The following is a 19,261-nucleotide window of genomic DNA, read 5'->3' on the forward strand; positions in this document are numbered from 1 at the left end:
TTAAAAAAATTCTTTACTGTTTTTAGTTATTCAGGGGCTCAGATTATCCCAGATTTGGCCAGTGGCTTTTCATATCCCATCACATTTTGTTTTTGTTTTCACTTTTTTTTTTTTTAGCACTTTCTTATTTTCTTATTCCTATATCTGCCCTGCCTCATCCCTGGAATCAGCCATTTCTCAAAAGTCTACTGATCTTTTTAATGGGAAATAGTATTAGAGACCAAGATCGGGATGCCAGGTGTGCTCATAGCTACCAGCAGTGGGAATGTCTTTGTTTCCAGGTCTTTCCGACAGAGCTAGGAGGTAGATACATTTACATACATATAGTCACATGTGTACATCTTTAGAAATCACGAGTTCACATCAGCATCCTAGTTGCAGTCCATCCCCAAAGGGTTATTTCCTTCTCCCATCTTTCTGTGTCCCTCCTTCCACAGGGAGAACCCTGGCTCCCAAGTACATTGACACATTAACTCATTTGTGAAATCCTCAATTGAGTTCAGTCACTCAGTCATGTCCAACTCTTTGCCATCCCATGGACTGCAGCACACCAGGCTTCCCCGTCTATCACCAACTCCTGGAGCTTACTCAAACTCATGTCCATCAAGTCAGTGATGCCATCCAGCCATCTCATCCTCTGTTGGCCCCTTCTCCTCCAGCCTTTGATCTTTCCCAGCATCAGGGTCTTTCCCAAGGAGTCAGTTCTTCGCATCAGGTGGCCAAAGTATTGGAGCTTCAGCATCAGTCCTTCCAATGAATATTCAGGACTGATTTTCTTTAGGATGGACTGATTTGATCTCCTTGCTGTCCAAGGGACTCTCAAGAGTCTTCTCCAGCACCACAGTTCAAAAGCATCAATTCTTTGGTGCTCAGCTTTCTTTATACTCCAACTCTCACATTCATACATGACCACTGGAAAAAACCATAGCTGTGACTATGGACCTTTGCTGGTGAAGTGATGTCTCTGCTTTTTAATATGATGTCTAGGTTGGTCATAGCTTTTCTTTCACAGAGCAAGCATCTTCTAATTTCATGGCTGCAGTCACCATCTTCAGTGATTTTGGAGCCCAAGAACATAAAGTCTGTTACTGTTTTCATTGTTTCCCCGTCTATTTCCCATGAAGTGATGGGACCGGATGCCAAATCCTATAATATATCTAATGTCATTTCGGCAAGGTTTCATCCATATCACTGCAAAAAAACAAGCTTGCTAAAAAGAGTTCAGCATTTGTCTATGGTTCCACCTTCATCCCAGCCCTGCCCAGATGATAAGAGCATATAGCAAATGTTCATAAACTACTTGAACTAGTTATGTCTCTCTCCTTCAGGGTGATTATGACACTCATTTGAAGAACAATCAGATTCATTTATTTCACTTCTACTTTAAGGGTGTTTTCTCTCCGTCTTATCTTTGTTGATTTAATTAAGAATTTAATGTGTAAAATATTAGCATGATTCTAAAAGTTAGATTATAGAAAAAGGTACACTTAGTGTCCCTCCTGCTTGGGGCCCTCCATCCCTTTGTGCTTTAACCTTCAGATAAGGTTTCCTTATTTCCTCTTCTTTTGCATCCAAAGGGTAGCACAATATATGTGCTTTTTTCTCCAAGCACTTTTAAAATCTCCCTTTGGCTTCCCTGGTAGCTCAGCTGGTAAAGAATCTACCTGCAATATAGGAGACCCCGGTCTGTTTCCTGGGTCAGGAATGTCCCCTGGAGAAGGGATAGGCTACCCACTCCAGTGTCCTTGGACTTCCCTGATGGCTCAGATGGTAAAGAGTCTGCCTGCAATGTGGGAGACCTGGGTTTGATCCCTGGGTTGGGAAGATCCCCTTGAGAAGGGAAGGGCTGCCCACTCCATTTTTCTGACATGGAGAATTCCGTGGACTGTGTAGTTCATGGGGTCGCAAGAGTTGGACACGACTGAGCGACTTTAACTTTATCTGGAACAGGTAGGCTTCTCTCACATGTGAGGTGTCAGATTTCCAGTCACTTGCGAAAGTCTGGTGGTTTCTACCAGTAGACTTGTTAAATTAACTTTTATAACAGTGAGTGTTATTTAATCCCTTAGTACTAGGCTTCTAGAATGACAGATTCTTACATGAAATGGAAAACTGTTTTCATCGTCCACTGAAGTTGATCACGTTTCAGTGGACTCAGGTGAGATTTCCCGGAATGCAGGCTTTGCTGTGAACGCGTTGTTTTCCACTGAGCAGAGAGCGGCACGGGGTTGATGGGGTTCTTGCTGGCCCTTTGAGGTCACTCCATGCCCTGGGATCCCACATGTCCTTTTGTGCCTCCCTCAGTTCCGCTGGCGTCATGCAGCTTAGAGCCCATTCAGAGCCGTTTGCAATTATTCTCCTTTCAGTACTTGAGAAACCTCCTCTAGTTGCCTTTTATTATTCCCAGATTCGACAACTAAATGTTATACTTTTGAACTTCATGTTTGTACAGTGCTTTGTGATGTTCACTATAGCGTCTTGTTGAATGTCTGACTTCATCCCTGTGAGACAGGAGCAAAGGTAGCATGTCTGTTTTGCAGGTGAAGAAACTGAAGCTCAGAAAAGGGGCAGAGTGGGGAATAGAGTCCAGGTCTTCAGACATAGAGCCCAGTGTGGTCTGAGAGGAGCGATGGGGCCCCTGAGTTTGTCACAAAGAGCCCATTCCCTGCACCTTCTCCTCCACCCCATCTCAGAGCCGACAGGAGATTTATGCCTGGTCAGTCTCAGTTCTATCCAAATCAGGAAAGGTTACATGCCTGCTAAGTATTAGGCCATTCAGAACTGTCTAAAATCAATTCAGAGACTTTATATTAACAATTCTGTTACATGAACAGTTATAATAGTCTTTAGTATTTACAATAAATGGGCCACAAGCCAGAACTTGGCAGTGTTTTTTAGTCTCAGAAAGTCTAGTCACAAAAGGATTTTACCTGGGTGTATTTTGCTGTGCCCAAACTACCAGAAGGTGCAGTAGTGAGGCAGCTTGTTAGACGGTCTTTTGTATTTCTGATGTAAAAATGAAACGTATTACTAAAGCCAGATCCCCTGTGAAGCTTAAGAGTGACTCTTCTGCTAGCTTAGTAATTTTTTTTTTTTAAGAACTCAGATGAGATATGTAGCCAGAATCAGAACACCCTGTTTGTACAATATCATGTGAATTGAGTACTCTTGAGTTCGGAGTCAAACACACAGAAAGGTTTATGCTGGGATATTCCTGCTGGGAAAGATTGGAGGCAAAAGGAGAAGAGGGCAGCAGAGGATGAGATGGCCAGATAGCATCACCAACTCAATGGGCATGAATTTGGGCAAACTGCGGGAGACAGTAGAGGACAGGGGAGACGGGCGTGCTGTGGTCCATGGGGTCACAAAGATTCGGACATGATGTAGTGACTGAACAACAACTATTTTGGTAAACAATAGACTTGAAGGCCCACAGGCTTGGTCTTTACAATGTATTTAAGAGAACAGATTATGTGATGCCATTCCATGTTGACACGTGACACTCTAGGCCCTCCACTTGTTCAAGGAGAAGATTCTGGTTCAGGTGTGACATTTTCAGAGTTCAGATTCAGTTGGTGAACCTGCCCAGGAATGAGTTATTCAGGTCTGGTATCTCCGGAAGCCAAGGCTCAGAAACCCCATATTGTTCTCAGGAAATGGTTCTGTGAGCAACAAGGTGCTGCCTTCAGAGGCCTTTCATTTTGAAAGGGAAGGTGTTCTCTCCAGGAGGCTCTAGGCCTTGATTGGCTTCAGCTCACCCTGAGAACCCCCTGAGTTGGCTCCCCCGAGAGCCAGGCTCAGGATGCCCCACAATCTTGCCCCCTTCTCATTTCTCAGCAGGTGAAGGGGGGACAGACCAGCTCTAGCAGAAAGGACAGATCCTGGGGCATCTGAAAACTTTAGGTGCACTGAAGATGTCCTTTCTAGTGGGGGGGGGGGCAGAGGCCGGCACCCTGGGAGGGATCTGGTGTCTTACCCGAAGCATCAGTGTCACTGGGTGTTCACGTGTCTCTTCAGCCCACCCACAGCCCAGAGCTGAGGGCGGGCAGGGGGAGAGGGAGCAGAGTTGACTTTAAGCAGGGCACCTGCCTTTCCTCTGTTGGGTCGGGTTAACGCGGTCCCAGCCAGGGAGATGCGCCGGCTTCGTACTGGAAGGAGGGCAGACGTGGCGTCCGTCGGCATCAGTGGTCTGCGTGTAGGAGCTGCACTGCCTGCTTTCTTAGCAGCTTTGTAATTGTACCTCCTAAATCCATAACATGCATACCTTGGCTCCTGTGACAGTTCACGGTTGGAAATGCAGATGGTTCCTCGTCTATGAGAACTGGGTAGTCATCAGCCTGACTTCCTGCCTTGCCTCAGCCAGTGTGGGATTCTGTAGATATGCAGAGATCCAGGCTTGCAGACAGGAAAAGTAGAGTAAACCATGAACAGTTGGGAACATTTCCTCATCTGCCAGAGCCTTTCCAGGGCAGGTGTTCCCATAAATGGGCAACAAATCATGCTCCCTTTTCCCCTCCTATGGGGAGGACTTTGAGGGGAAAGATCATGGCAAGAAGCGACAGTTAAGAAAGATAACAGCGCTTCCCGGGTGCTCCATTTCCTGTCTGGGAAGGGGGAGCGGGGCTGTCTGGGTCGGGGGAGGGCTCTCTGCTGTCTGCTTTGAGCCTGTCCACTACTCTGGCTGAATCTGCAGGGGGTGGGGGTGGGGTCTCAGGGCTCGTGGTTTGGACAAAGGGGCCAGTACACATTAGGATGCTGAGTGTTACCTCCGAGGCTGGAAGAAGCCCTCTAGGACCACAGCTCGGCCCCCCTTGGGTCCTTTCTCTCTGAAGCATCATGCCTGCTATCTGAGGAGGCTCTGCGGGAAGGGGGACATCTCTGAGTCCAGGCCCCTGCTGGGGGATCAAGGGCCTGCTATGACAGCACATGCTGTTTGGGGCCCTGGCTCGTTGGGAGCACAGAGCTCCCGAGGGGCGCTGGTTTTCTGAGGGACGTGCATGTGCATTGGCGTGGTCTCTGCAGCTCTGACCCCCACAGTCTTGCTTGGGAAGGCACTGCCGTGTGTCCTGTCCACGTGTGTGGCCCCCGTGTGTGCTCGTGTGGCTGTATTTGATGCTGTGTGTCCTGCCGCAAGACTGCTGTGCGGCCGGGCAGACGGCTCTCAGGGCCGGTCCCGGGGACGTCTGACATGTACCTGTTCTCTTTGCCCCCCTCAGAGAGTTCTCGAAGGAAAGGGAGAAAGCAAAAGCACGGGGAGACTTCCAGAAGCTCCGGGAGAAGCAGCAGCTGGAAGAGGATCTTAAGGGCTACTTGGACTGGATCACCCAAGCAGAAGACATTGATCCTGAGAATGAAGAAGAAGGAGGGGAGGAGAGCAAACGGAATAGTAAGTGGTGCCTCTGCTGCTCGGGACCCATAGAGCCCGTGTGCCAGATGCCCGCCCGCGGCAGGTATCTCTTCGGCTCTGAGACCCAGGCCACCCTCTAGCTCTCCAACTTGGATTGTCGGCCTGCACATCAGAGAGCCCATTTGCGCTGACTCTGCATTTCTGCTTGGGGCATGGGCTTCAGATATGTATCTTGTCTTGTGGCTTTATGGTTGCAGAGGGTCAGCTGGATGCTCTTTGTGCCCTGGGAATACAATAAGCCTCAGCTCTGGGGCAAGGGTGTGGTAAGATGAGTATGTGCCTTGCACCAGAGGAGATGAAATTGTGGGTCCTCCAATTCAGAGCGAGTTACGGGAAGGGACCTTGAAGAGTAGGGCCACTTCTACCCTTCAGCTCCTTTAAGTGGCTTCCATCTGCGCCAAACATGGGACGCCAAGTGCTCAGCTCATCACCTGCTGGAAGACAACTGTTCAGTGTTTAGGGCAGTGTTAGGAGGCATGAGAGTCCATGTGGCCGCTCCAGAGCACACCTGGCTGGTCCCCCCAACTGGGATACTGGGCACCAGGCACTTTCCTGCAGCAGGAAGGTCCATGTTCAGCCCACCATTGGAATTGTCACTGTCACCCAAAGCGTCTCTTTTATCATGTGCTTTTCTTGCTCCTACTCTTCTTGAGATGGTCTGTGCCTCTGGTAAAAGGGGAAATTGAAATTCAGCAGTAGAGTTGACTTCAGCCATTTGTGATGGGTTTTAAATCTAGACTAGCTGATAGTAAAGACCTAGGGTGCTGGTCCATTGAGAGGCCTGGGAAACCAGATTAGGCCCCGCCCCGTGGGAGATGACTGAGCAGGTCCCACACAGAACCCCTCAGACTGTATGCAGTCAGGCCTCCGTTCTGCAAGGCCGTTGCAGATGCCTGGAGGGCTCCTGGGGTGGGGAGGACAGGCCCACACCCAAGTGAATGCAGCGCCAGGAGACATGAGTGCATGTCGCGAGAGGAGGCAGGCCATGTACCGGGGGCTGACGGCGGGGGAGAAGGGGGCTGGCCACGATCGTCTAGGACTGAACAGTGCGCCCTGGGACCTGGGCCTCGGAGGATGGATGGACCCGAGATGTGTCAGGCAAAACATTCCAAGGCAAGGCAGTGGTGTGAGGAGGACATGAAGGTGGGCAAACAAAGGCTCAGGGAGGCCATGAAGGGCTACTCCTATGGCTGGAGCCCAGGGGTGTGCAGGGAGAATGGGTGAGCGGAGGCTGAGACCCAGGGTGGAGGGCGTGCCTGACCAACTTGGCCTTCGCGATTGTCTGAGCCTGGGACTCTGAGTCTGTGCTTCTGTGGAGAGTGTTTCCTGTCATCAGGGATCACACTTGACTCAGTCCTGTGTGCTCATGGCTGGGGGAGGCGGAGGGGGCTGCTGGTGTGTACAGGCCCCCTGCTTCCCAGGCTGCACCGCTGCCTCCTCAAGGAGAGCCTGGGGGCTGCCCTCTGAGGGCGAAGGAACCAGGGAGCACTTTATTAGACTAGGTTCCTCGACTATGAGATGAGAGTTTCTAAGTGGGCATTCACGTGAGCTCCACATCTGGTGATGTGGTGTAGAGAGTCTATACATCTTTGGCCCAGCTCTGCCTGGGGGGGTGGCCGCAGAATCCCATGGCCTTCACAGAGCACCTGTCCCTGCAGCGTGGCCAGAGACAAGCCTGCGGCTCAGGGCTGCCTGTCCCACTCTCTTCCTCTTGGTTCCCAAGCTGTGGCCTTGAGGCTGCACTGCAGAGCTCCACCAGCCCCCTGCCCTGCTCTCCTAAGCCCAGCATGTCACCTGTTGTGTATAAACAGACACGGGTCTTGTCCCTTCTTCTGAGCAGGGCCCCTTGGTCTGTCAGCACAGGTGTGTCCTGTAGGGGCTGAGCGGGGCCCTCCTGCAGGCAGATGTCGCTTCGTCTCCTCTTTGCTCCACCCTCTAGTCACAGACAGGGTCCGCCTTGTGGAGCCAACATCGTTGTGCTGGAACTGTTCTGTGGCCTGTGATCTGAGGAGTAGGGGTTTCTGTGGGACTTGAGCCCGTGTCTCCTGGTCACTCTGAGGGTCCAGTGCATTTCCTGTGTCCTGCCGCTGCCTGTGAGGAAACGTCTGATGGCAAAATCAGTACCTCTGCCTGAGGAGACCTTCCCACAGAATCGAGTGTGAGACAGAGCAGAGAAGCTGGCATCGTAGCCAAGGGCCCGCAGTCTGCCGTGGGAGCCCCAGGAGGCCGTGGGATGTGGGATGAGGGGGGATACAGGGGTGGCCCTGCGGGAGAGGCTGTGTCCCCACTGCGCTCTGAGGGACAAATATAGCCTTTGGTTGTGAAAGGTTGAAGGAGAGTGCTTCTCACACTAATGAAATGGCATAAACAAGGTAGAGTGGTACACAGGTTCAAAACCCCTAAGTGTATTTCTTAATAAGCAAGGAAGGAAGGAAAGCCCTCTTAAAAGTTGCAGAGCCTCAGAATTCACTGTGTAATGGGAGCTCCGATCCCCAGAAAGCTGCTCTGTGTCTCGGGGATGTCAGCGTCGTGGCTTCTGCCCTGTGCAGTGAGGCTCTGCGTCTGCATGTGGGACCGGCTTTGTGCTTGGTCTGGAACGGCACCTCCTTCTGGTGCACGCTGACACTGTGTGGGCTCGTGTGCTGGGGTGTCCTGTGGAGCGAGGACATTATACCGGGAGACTGGTATTTCCCCAGTCATCAGAATTCCAGACCCCCGGCGGGTCAGGGTTGGAAATGGAAACATAGATCCGAGGCTGTGGGAACCGTGTTGAGGTTTAACTGACTTGAGAAGAGAGCCCCAAGCCCGCTCCCAGCAAGTGCATTCCCCCGCAGCCCAGACTTCCTGAGGGAGCAGCCCTGCCAGGGTTTCACTGGGGCCTCCGTGGCTGCCAGCCATTTCCCCTTTGTCACGGAACACAGGGAGGAGGGGTTCACCTCTGTGGTCCTCCTCACCCGCCGACAGTGGCTGACTTAGCACCCACACACGCCAAGTCTGGTCTCTGTACCTGTTAGCAGGCCGTGAAGTGTGGGCATTGCCGATGTCCCCCCTGAGTGTGTGAGGCTCACCCCACACCCCGGCCCTGTGCTGTGTCCTCCCTGGGGAAGGGCGGGGGGAGCTCCTGACTGTGCCCGTACCGCCTCAGGATGCCGACTCTACTGACTGTCTTTTTCACTTGGGTTGGAGGTGCACTGGGATGGTTTCTTCCCAGACATGGAGGAATTGAGTGACAATTTGAGAAGAGACCTCCCTGATGGCTGAGGCTCAGCCTAGACAGAGGGGACTGTTGATAACAGCAGGTTTCATAAGCCCATGGAAAGACAGGGGCGGGCCTGGAGAGGATGGCCATGTCCCTTGTCTGGAGGTGGCTGCTATCAAGTTGAGTGACTTGGAATTTGGACTAGAGCACTAGGCACATTACCCAACATTGCTGAGCCCCAGTTTCCTTTCCTGCTGGAAGTGGAAAAAGATATTTTCCTCATGACAGGGTTGTCATGAGAATTAAGTGTTCCGTAACTGGTAGGAGTTGACACAGCTGTCAGAGGACTTGCTGCTGCTGCTGTCGTCAAACTCCAGGAAAACTTGACCTGAAACAAAATTGTTTTTGGAGATTCTACTAGATCCCTACCCAAACTCAGAGAGAGGACACCTTTTAGGACCCACATCCCTATTCCTTACTGTTCAAGAACTACAAGGTTCTTAAGTATTGATAGAAAACAAATCTGTCTACTCAGTCACTTTTGAGATAGAGCAGCCCAACTTGCTGGCCCTTGAAGTCTGTTTCTACCTTGGTGTCAGAGAACAGATCTCAAATCAAGCACTTGGAGATGTGCTCACATTATCTCTTCTCTCTGAGCTACTAAATGTCACTGTCTGCACATGTGGTGCCCAACTCTCGCTGTACGTGGCAGTCACCTGGGGAGCGGGGTTGCCTCCTGGTGCCATGCCTCACCCCCATGCCGCTTTGCTGGTGACGGGACCCAGATGTGACTCCCTGGAGGCTTCAGTGTGAAGCCAGAGTTGGGGACTCCTGAATGCCAGCATACCAAGTGTCACACTTGGAAGAAGACAGAGGAGGGGCAGTGCGGTCCCTACCTTTAGGGCTGTCTGGGACCACAGTGACAGGTAGCTCTGGCTTTGTGTGTCCACAGATTATTTATGATGCCTGTTCCCTATATTTGCTGTTAGAAAGCTAGTGTTACACAATTAACTGAATGGACAAGATTCCCTTGGAAGTTAGTTCCTGAGCATTTGGGATATTTTCAAGGATAATTTATCTATCTTTTTGCTGAGCTTCGACTTCCTTAAGAAACTCTGCCAAATCTCAAAGTGATTTTTTAGACGTATGCAGCTGCTTCTGAGTGAACAATGGAGTTTTGCTGGGGCCATTAAAATCTGAAAGCCTCATATTCTATTTTAAACTCTTCTCATTGTCAGTGATTAGTCCTTAAGAAAAAATAGCATTAAAAATAATGGAATCCTTTTAAAGGAAGCTCATTCTAAAACTCTGGCCAGAAAAGCAAGGCATTTTCCTGAGGGAACTATGAGTGATCCGTATTCCCTGTCAGTGGGGATATTGGATGCCCAAAGGAAGGGAGGGGAAGGACACCCTAAAACTCCAGCAGGGAGAGAACTGCAGGGGAGAACCCCTGTCTTTTCTTCATCAGGTCAGTCCTGGAGGCTGTGAGCACTGTCCCTGCCCGCCTCCCACTGGGATGCTGCCCCCTCGGCACACAGGGTCGTCATAGCTGTCACTTCCCGCCTGTATGTGTCACTTTGATGCCTTTTACAGCCATGTTTGATTTGTGGGGTGGGCAGAAAACCAGAGATGGCAAAGCTGTGTGCAAGCACAAGGCATGGAAATTTGTTGGTCCTGTTGAAAAAGGTTGTGTCTTCAAATGTTGATTTACAAAACTGCTCTCATCATGGTTAAACCACCTCAGGGTGCAAGTTCAAAATGGAAAACATTCAATTAAAAACTATCAAGAAAACAGCAGCAGTTAGAGCTGTGTAGGGTAAACACACATCCAGGGCAACTGCCCTCTCTGGAGGGAGCCCAGTGCTGGGGTTATGGGAGACCCCCCACCCCGGGTGGTCCTGGGGAGGCATCATCTGCCGGGGTCGGGCCTCTTGGGAGCCAGTGGGAGACGGACTTCAGGATGGTTGCACTGCCGTGATGAGGCAGCCAGGTTTGTGAAGCTCTGACTCAGGGCAGCGTTTGTTTTTAATATACTTTGATTACATAAGTGCTATTTGCCCACTGTAAGGAATTCATTTAATACCAAGGTGCATAGAGCATGATCATTCGCTCATCCTCTTCTTAGAGAGAAGCAGGCTTGGCAGTTGGGAGCCTGCTCTTTCTGGCCCCAGTTGTGCACGTGAGAACCTGCATTTGCACAGACAGCACCCTCCCTGGTCCTCACCACTAGATCTCCCAGCGCAGCTGGCCCTGCCACTTGTCTTTTTTCACTGAACCGTGTTCTGTGGCTATCCTTCCATGTTTTGAAAGAACATTTTGGCTATTTTCAATAAATGGCCGGTTTAAAGCTGCCACAGTGGACTGTGTGGTTCATGGAGCATGTGGGCTCTAGAGCAGCTACCAGAGTTGTAGTTTTATGCTTGCTCACGTGATCGCTGTCTTCCTCTGCCGCAGGACTGGGAGCTCCATGGAGGCAGGATTCCGGGGCTCTGCATGGGGCGGCTGGCACCTGGCAGGGTCTTTGTCACATGTCTGAGCTCCCAATGGTTACTGGTTGAATGAAAGAACACCAGGTCATCACTCACATTTACCAGGTGGTTCCTTTGTGCCAGACATTCTTCTGAGGGCTGTGGGTACACGAGTCTGTTACTCCTCACACCACTGTGAGGCGAGACCTTGACAGAAGAGGAAAACGAAGCACAGACAGATGAAGCAGCCTCTCGGGGCTGCATGACTGCTGCAGAGCTGGGATTTGAACCGAGGTTTTGCCATAGTCTGCACGTTCGCCGCCTCTAGCCCCCAAAATGCCTCACCTGTGTGGCCACCGGTGCCCAGGCTCCTGTGGGAGCGATGACCAGGAATGGCTTTTCTGGGTCCCAGAGGAGGCCCGTTTCAGAAATGTGAGTGTTATGCCAAGTGACATCACTTCCCACTCTGAGCAGCTGTGTGTGAAAGCTTGCCCTGTGTCCATTCGCCATTTCTTCTGCTGCCCTTGCGCTGCCCTGGGGCATGTGGCCTCTACTGCAGAGATTTGCCAGCCTGGAGCACCCCTTGTATCACAGAGCTGTCTGGGGCTGGAGACCCTGGAATCGTTGTCTTGAGACTCAGTGGCCACAAGGGAGTTGTCGTGGTTGGCTGCGCCTCGCCAGTGCTTGTATCATTATGTTTCACTGTATGTACTGTTCTCTTAGAGCAGCTCTCTGAAGTGCTGTTACTGTTGGGTAACACATCCACAGTCATTTAGTCAGTTCGTGGGAGGGCTGGGATTAGACCTGGTCTGTGTAGGTCCAGAACCTACTGCTTTAACCCCCAGTGTCTCGCTGCATGGGGTGATGCTGGCTGGACTCACAGAGCCGGTCAGCACCTAGGATCCTGCCACTGTGCCCTCTCCCTAAATGCCCTTCCTAGACGGGAAGCCAAACCTTGGGAACATTTGTCCAGAGTGGGTTAGTTGGTGGTTTATTTGGGACAGGTAGTTTGTTTATTTGTTTTTCAAACTATTTGCTTTACAATATTGTGCTGGTTTCTGCCATATGTCAACATGAATCAGCCACAGGTATACATATGTCCCCTTTCTCTTGAACCTCCATCCTGTCTCCCACCCTCTGGGTAGTCACGGAGCACCGGGTTGAGTTCCCAGTGTCACTCAGCAAATCCCCACTGGCTATCTATTTTACATATGGTAATGTGCAGGTTTCCATTCCTCTCTCTCCATTTGGCCCACCGTCTCCCTGCCACACTGTGTCCACAGGTCTGTCTTCTGTGTCTGCATAGGACAGGTTTTTGAAGACAGGCGTAATAGTATCCTAGCCACGGAAGGTGCACGTTCACTCTGCTGGTCAGGTCCTGAACTGTAGATTTTTTCGTGGGAGGGGGGCAGATTTGGGGTTTGCCTATCAGAGCCGGTGGACGGGGCCGCCTTCAGCATCCTCAGGCCTGTTGGCATTGCTGTTGCTGCCCTCTACTGAAGCATAATGAAATTGCCTGTGTTCCACTGAAGGGGTCACAGTGGCCGACTTGCTAAAAGAGGATAAGAAGAAAAGGAGATTTTGCTGCTTTCGCCAACGCAGGGCTAAAGATCACGGTAAACTGCTGAGCCTGAAGTTCCTCTTCGGGAGACTCTTCTCCCAAGACCTCTGACGCCTGTTCCTTACACATGGCATGGTGTGAGCTGCATGTGCTGTGTGGTGTGTTTGTGAGATGCCTGTATTTTCATTTGATTTCCTTGAAACTTGTTCATGCTGTTTTCCTTTTGTCTATTCCCCTAGTATGTGTCTTAGCCAAGACAGCATTGCAGTTTCCTCTTTGTTTGAACTGTACCTTTTAAAGAAGCAGCTGAACCAACTCAGAAGATTTATTTAATTCTGCATGAATATTCTTAGACTGGAAGACAGACTTTTTAAACACTTCCCCCCAAATGATGCTTTTTAATCTAAACTGTTTGGAAATTCCAGTGATGTTGTTTGATTGATTTTTCTTTTCCAGGTTACATGTTTCAGTTGGCCTCTGCGTCTTGCAGTCCCTGGCTGGTTTGCCCAGGACCAGGCTAAAGCTAGTAGTGCTAGTTTCAAGAATGAAGTTAAAAATAGACTTCTAGAGGATGCCATGATTTGGGGGCACTTGCCTTTACAAATGGGAATGGGGAAAGGGCTTATGGGGGAAACAGTTTCAGTCTATGCTGTAAAATAATGCTAAACACAGCCTGTCATCGGAATCTCTGGGCTTGGCATCAGGATTGTCCCCATGCAGGGCAGTTATGCAGACAGCTGGTGTCCTGCCTGCTGGAGCCATCCCTGTGCTTTTCCTTCAAGGTTGAACTGAAGGAACAACCTTGGAGGAGCCTCCATGAGAAGATTCAGACTTGGGGACACAGCGCCAGCTGCCAGGAGAGCAGAGCGTTCACGGTGCCCTGTTTGCTCGCTCATGGGAATGCCAAGTGCAGAGGTGATGGGAGTTGGACTTGAGCAAGTCTTGGGTGTTCTGAATGAAGGATGTGTTCAAGTCCTACTGTCCTCAGAAGGTCCCAAAGTGGAAAGGGAGAGTGGGTACAGATATGAGCCCTTTGTCACTCTGAGAGCACGTGGCGGCTCCGAGAGAAGGAACTTGTCTGAGAGTGGGCCTGAATCTGGGGCGGAGACAGCTGACTCGTGCCGCTGCCCTGCTGGGAGTTGGGTTTGTGAAGAAGTGGCTGGGCGTGGGGACCTCCTAAGGCCTTTGCAGGAAAAATGGGCTTCCGCTAAGCAGGAAATACTGTGATGGTGTCAGAAAAAAGTTTGCAGAGACTGACTTAGGCTTCCAGCTCTGAGAAGTTCCATGAGCAGACGAGTGGTTCCTATCCCAGGAGAGCAGAGACCCCTCCTTGAGCTTGTACGTATGCCCACCCCCCACCTCCTCAGCTGGTGCTTGGGCCTTGTGACTTTTCAAGGATTCTTGAGAATTCCGGGTTAGCCTTGAGATCTGCAGGGTTAGGAAGCAGCCTAATGTTTCAGAAAACTTACTGTATTTTGTTTATTTAATGAAATACTTAGAGACCCAAAAGAAGGCTCCTGGCGTTACTGGTGATGCTGGTGGGGTGGGAGCCCTCATGGGGATGCTGTGCCCCCACTGTCGCTGGTCATACAGAAATAGTTGCTGGCAGGGCATAATTCTTGCTTTAGACAGGGAAACCTTGGTCTGGCCTTGACCCACATTCTCCAACACGAGCCTGGCTTCTTTACAGCAATGAGAGTCTGTGAGCCTGTGACGGCTGAGCGTGTCACCCCTAGCAAGCACAGGCAGATTCCTCCAGGGGACGTTATGGCGCTGCTCGTGCTTGTCATGAAAATAAGATAAAAACACAAGATCTTGGCTGCAGAGCCCCTGTCCCCAAGGAAGGCAGCTATGATCCTGCCACTGCTCAGTTATCTAACCTGACCTCCCCCGCCCCCGCCTTTAAAAGGAAAGAGCGAGAAGCTTTAGGCTGCTCGGGCATAGAGGGAAATGCTCGAAGAGACCCCTGAGTGTGCAAGAAAGCGCATCCCGTGGAGAACAGGGGAACCGGGTTCCTGGAGGCCCGGGACATCTGTGAGCGAGGCTGTCCGTGTGACCTGCTCCAGGAGGGGCCTGCCGAGCTCCAGGCTCACTTGGCAAGGGTCGCCAGGGTCCTGGGGGCTGCTCCTTCCTGTGCTGCGTACTTCCCAGGGTGCCCTGCCTGGAGGTGACTTGGAACCAGCCGTAACAGGCCGACTGCTGGCCTCCTGGCCACCCTCCTGAGGGGTGAACTGTGACTTCAGGGTACTGCTCATCTCCTGCTCTCTTTGCTGAGCTGGGGGCGGGGCTTGCAAGAGAAACCCCCTCGGTGCTGGGAGTAGAACCAAACAACCTATGAGTGTTTCCTCTTCACAGCAGTCCTGTCAGGTCAGAGGTAAGTGGGTCTTAGAAATGAAATTGATCAATTGCAGATGCAATAACTAAGCCCTGGGAAGAAAAGGGACTTGTCCCGGCAATGACAGAGACCAAGCCTCTCTGACGTCTGTCCTGGAGGCAGGAAGCTGGTCTGGGATTTTGCTGTGCCTGTGAGTGGGGGGAGGGGCCAGAATTTGGGGGCTGCCTGTTTGGATCCGCACGCAGACGCACTGTGACTCCTGGGCACGCGCATCCATGCCCATGTGCATGCATGCACTTGTGTATTGATTTCCCTCTGAATCCACAGGCCAGGCGGATACGGTTGAGAAGTGCGTTGTCCTTCAGAGAGACGGCTAGATAGAGGAATGTTTACATGGTGGTGAAGGTAACTTGAGCTGGCCTGAAAAGCAGCACGTTTCCTGGTTTATTTCATGTGACATCACCCATGATGGCATCTGGGTCCTACAATTAGATCCTAGAGAGGAATAGTGTGACCTGCTCTCCACAGAGAGCAAGGGCCGAGCCAGGCTGCCTGGGAGGCCCTGGCAACTCTCACTCACACTCCAGGGTGTCCCGGGCTGCTGGCTGGCACCATCCCTTCGCCAACCTACCACTGGAGGACCCTTTTCAGCATGCACACGCTGGAAGCCCAAGGGTCTGCCCTGGGGCTCTCCCTAGAAATCACAGTGCCTGGCAGATGCAGGGCCAGTCAGAATTGCGGCATAGGCCACAGGCTTGTTCTAATGCCTGGTTTCAGCTGGAGTCATTGAAAATTGCTTTCAAATTTATATTTAAAAAATGAAAACTTCTTCAACAAAGCTCTAAAGTTTCCTGAAATGTGTAGGAAAAAGGACTGATAGCCTCTCTGCATGCAGATGGCCCTGGCTCCTTCTATAGGAGGGTCCAGATTCTGTCTGAGGGGGTCTCTCTGCTGCAGCCCTAATTAGGCCGAGTCATTTGTCAGCAGTGAATGCTGAACGCTCACGGGGACAGGGTGGTCACCCTGAATGGGGCAGTCCTGATGCTGAGGCAGCCGGTTAGGGAGAATGCCACGTGTTCTGATAAACATCTTTGGTTTTAGTTCCTTGGGCTTTTATGAGTCTTTCTGTTTGGGCTTTTATGAAGTCCCAGTAGTCTCTGACACACCTGTATTTTTGTATAACCACCCCCCTCCCCGTTTGCTGGGCTGACCTCCTGGAAGTGGTCTGGCTCTACCCCGGGTTTCCAGGGGTTGATGAGGGTCATTAGGACCACACAGCATGGCTGGCAGGTAACAGGCTTACTTGGTTTTTGGAGCTTTTTGATTTGTGGAGTTTTAAGTGTATACCAGTGCACATACCAACATGTACTGATACTGAATCACACAGCAGTGTATTTAAGGATGTACCAAAGCCACAGGGTTGTTGCACGGGGGTGGTGGCACAGGAGAGCTCTCTCCTCTCACATCTGAGCTGTGTGTCCCAAGGCAAGCGGGTTGGTTCTCTCATCTGTGAAATCACAGCATTCGTTCATGTCCTCTCAGAAGCCCCTTCCAGTTCTAACAGTCTCTAATTCTCCTGTCTTGATTTTTTAAAATGTAGATGAGATCCTATTGGGGCTAAGTGAAGTGAGGTGCATATCAATTTAGGAACGTTAAAAAAAAATGTCTGGTGCAAGTGAAGGGTGAAATGTTTTAATGTACAAACAAGCTCCTTGGTTATGCCCACTGGGCCCGGTGTCTTGTATGCTTCTGAAAAAGGGAACACTCCTATGGCAGGGAGGGAGAGGCGGGGTGGGAAGGTTGCCAGAGGCTCGGGTGGAGGGACTGGATCCACATCTATTTCCGGGACCAAATGAGGTCACCACGTTCTGGTGGTGTCACTGCTCTCTTCCTCCACCTGCCCCTTACTCTCTTACTCCTGAGCCCCCGGGGGCATGATTCCAGAGCAGATTTGTTTATTAGGGTTCTGTGGCTCTGCAGATGTCAAATAGGGATGACAGAAAAGTTGCTAGGTTAAAATAACTCAGCTTAAAGCAGAAAATGTGATACAAACTGGGAGTGTAGGCCGAGGCTGGGTCAGAAGTGTAGAAGGCTGTTCACGCAAGAATCCTCTGTGTGGCTGTAGAAGTGGGTGGGGTGAAGTGACCCTGGACTTGGATCATCCAGAGAGAGTCCCCTTGCTTCCAGGGAGCTCCAGAAAAGCTTTTCTGAGAAGATGGATTCGTCATGTAGAAGCCTCACTGACGGCCTGACACTGTGGATCACTCTGTACCTCCTCTCTTACAGTTCTGCCCACAGCCCTGTGAAGTTACAAGTACACCCCATTTTAACAGATGAGAAAAAAGCCTTGGAGATGTTTGGTCACAAATGTGGGGGTAAAGTTAGACCTGGCCCACCTGAGAGGCCTGCTCTCAACCACTGTCCCATCTCACCTGAAGGATGGAGCCCGCTTGCTGAGCAGGAGGATTCTCTCTGTCAGTACAGTCCTGACACCGTGCCCCACAGTCAGCCTCAGTTTCTGTTTGGGGAGTTCAGTTTGACTTCTTATCTCCGCACCCCCAACCTCAGTCTGTGAAGCAGCTTGTACATTTCAGTCACTAGTTGACATGAAACCAGAAATGCAAAGTAACGTCCCCCCACCTTTCCCATGGGCAGGCTGTGAGTTATCTGTTTGGATCAGATCACTTGAAAAACAAGCTTTAAGAGTGAAACGCAGCAGCTCTATTGATATTATCATGGGACATAGCCCCAGAGAGTAAAAAGCCACAGAGTTTTGCCCATGAAAAGAAATTTGCTCTTCTTGGAAACAGTGACTGAATTTCAGTCAGTTCAGTTCAGCAGTTCAGTCACTCAGTTGTGCCTGACTCTTTGTGACCCCAATGGACTGCAGCACACCAGGCTTTCCTGTCCATCACCAACTCCCAGAGCTTACATGCAGTGATTCTATTGATAGCGTAATGGGACATGGCCCCAGAGAGTAAAAAGCCACAGAGTTTTGCCCATGAAAAGAAGTTTGCTCTTCTTGGACATAGTGGCTGAATTTACAACATGATTAATATTAGAACCATGAAGTATTGCACTGTTGTAGAGGGAAGTGACCCTCCAGAGCGTAGAGATAGTGTTCCCACTTTACAGACCGGACCTGGAGAAGCCTGGAGAGAGGTGGGACTGCCCAGGGCAGAGCCAGGACCCCGCTGAGGCCCGAGAACCCTCGTCCACCAGTGGCCCCCACCTCCCTGCTGCTTTCAGCTTCTGTCCCCTCAGTGGTGGCAGTAACCACCAAGAAGAACATTCCACAGAGATGACTCCTGGTCATATCTGTAAGGGTCTCCCACCATGATTTTCTTTGTCTGGTTCCTGAAGAAAAGGGTGACCCTGTGGGAGTAACCTGTAACAATGAACTTGGCTGACTCTTACGACTTTTTAGTCTTTCTGTTGAAGTCAGACATGGAATAGTCATGGAGAAGCAAACTGCACGAGCACCCTCCTGTGTATGTGTGTTTCTATCTCTTGATGGAGCTTTTTGTTTAAGGTTTTTCTGTGATTGGATTGTGGGGCTTTTGTTTATGGTTTGTTTGGTTTTGTGTCTGTGTATTTGCATGGAGTTGTGAAAAAGTGAATCAATTTGTCGTTGGTTTCTTTTGACTTGACTAAGGAAGAAAAGTGAGAGTACTGGTTGTTTTATATAGTCTGTAATTCTGCTCACTTTGCCTTCTCGTTGGAAGCCTTTGCCTCAATGTGCCTGGAGATGGCTCTTGAGACCCCCTCACCCTGGCGGGTTCAGTCCTCTGGGTGCTCACAGAAGGGAAGGGGTCTTCTTTGGTGCCTCAGAAAAGATGTTTCTCAGTTCTCTGGGCCCATCAAGTCAGGTCCACGTCCATCCCTGTCATTCACACCCTGTCTCTCCCCCGAGCAGGGTCCACGGCCGTGCAGCTGCACAGACAGAGCTCTCTGGTCCCGCTCCTTTGCGCTGCCCTGAGGCCAGTCTGGGCTGGCCTCAGACTTCTCCCCACGGCACTCCAGGCTCCACTGCCAGGTTTTACAGCTGAAACTCAGGCATCCTTCAGAGGAGGAGCCATATGGGCAGAGCTTGCAGGGGAAAGGCCTTCCTGTTGACGCCATCAGGTCTCCAAAACCAGAAGGTCACTGCAGTTCACAATTATGCATCAGGGCAAAGACATGCACGTGTGGGGTGATTCTCCCATGTTTCGACTTTTGATGACGGCCCCTAACCCCAGAGCAGAGTGAGTCATTCCTTACGGCACTTGCCCAGACCCCTGAGGTAGCTCTG

At 50.9% G+C, this 19,261-nt stretch overlaps 1 protein-coding gene across 5 annotated transcripts in view; it reads left to right on the top strand.

The window, feature by feature from the left end:
* Positions 1 to 19,261, top strand: part of CACNA1D (calcium voltage-gated channel subunit alpha1 D) — a 344,798-nt gene that overhangs the window by 225,959 nt on the left and 99,578 nt on the right. For all 5 annotated transcript variants that reach the window (XM_043442699.1, XM_043442701.1, XM_043442700.1 and 2 more), the window contains exon 9: positions 5,217 to 5,386. In XM_043442699.1, coding sequence (XP_043298634.1) covers positions 5,217 to 5,386 — 170 coding nt within the window. The remainder of the gene's footprint in view (positions 1 to 5,216; positions 5,387 to 19,261) is intronic.

The sequence above is a fragment of the Cervus canadensis genome, chromosome 22, assembly GCF_019320065.1.
Source record: "Cervus canadensis isolate Bull #8, Minnesota chromosome 22, ASM1932006v1, whole genome shotgun sequence".
Taxonomy (NCBI): domain Eukaryota; kingdom Metazoa; phylum Chordata; class Mammalia; order Artiodactyla; family Cervidae; genus Cervus; species Cervus canadensis.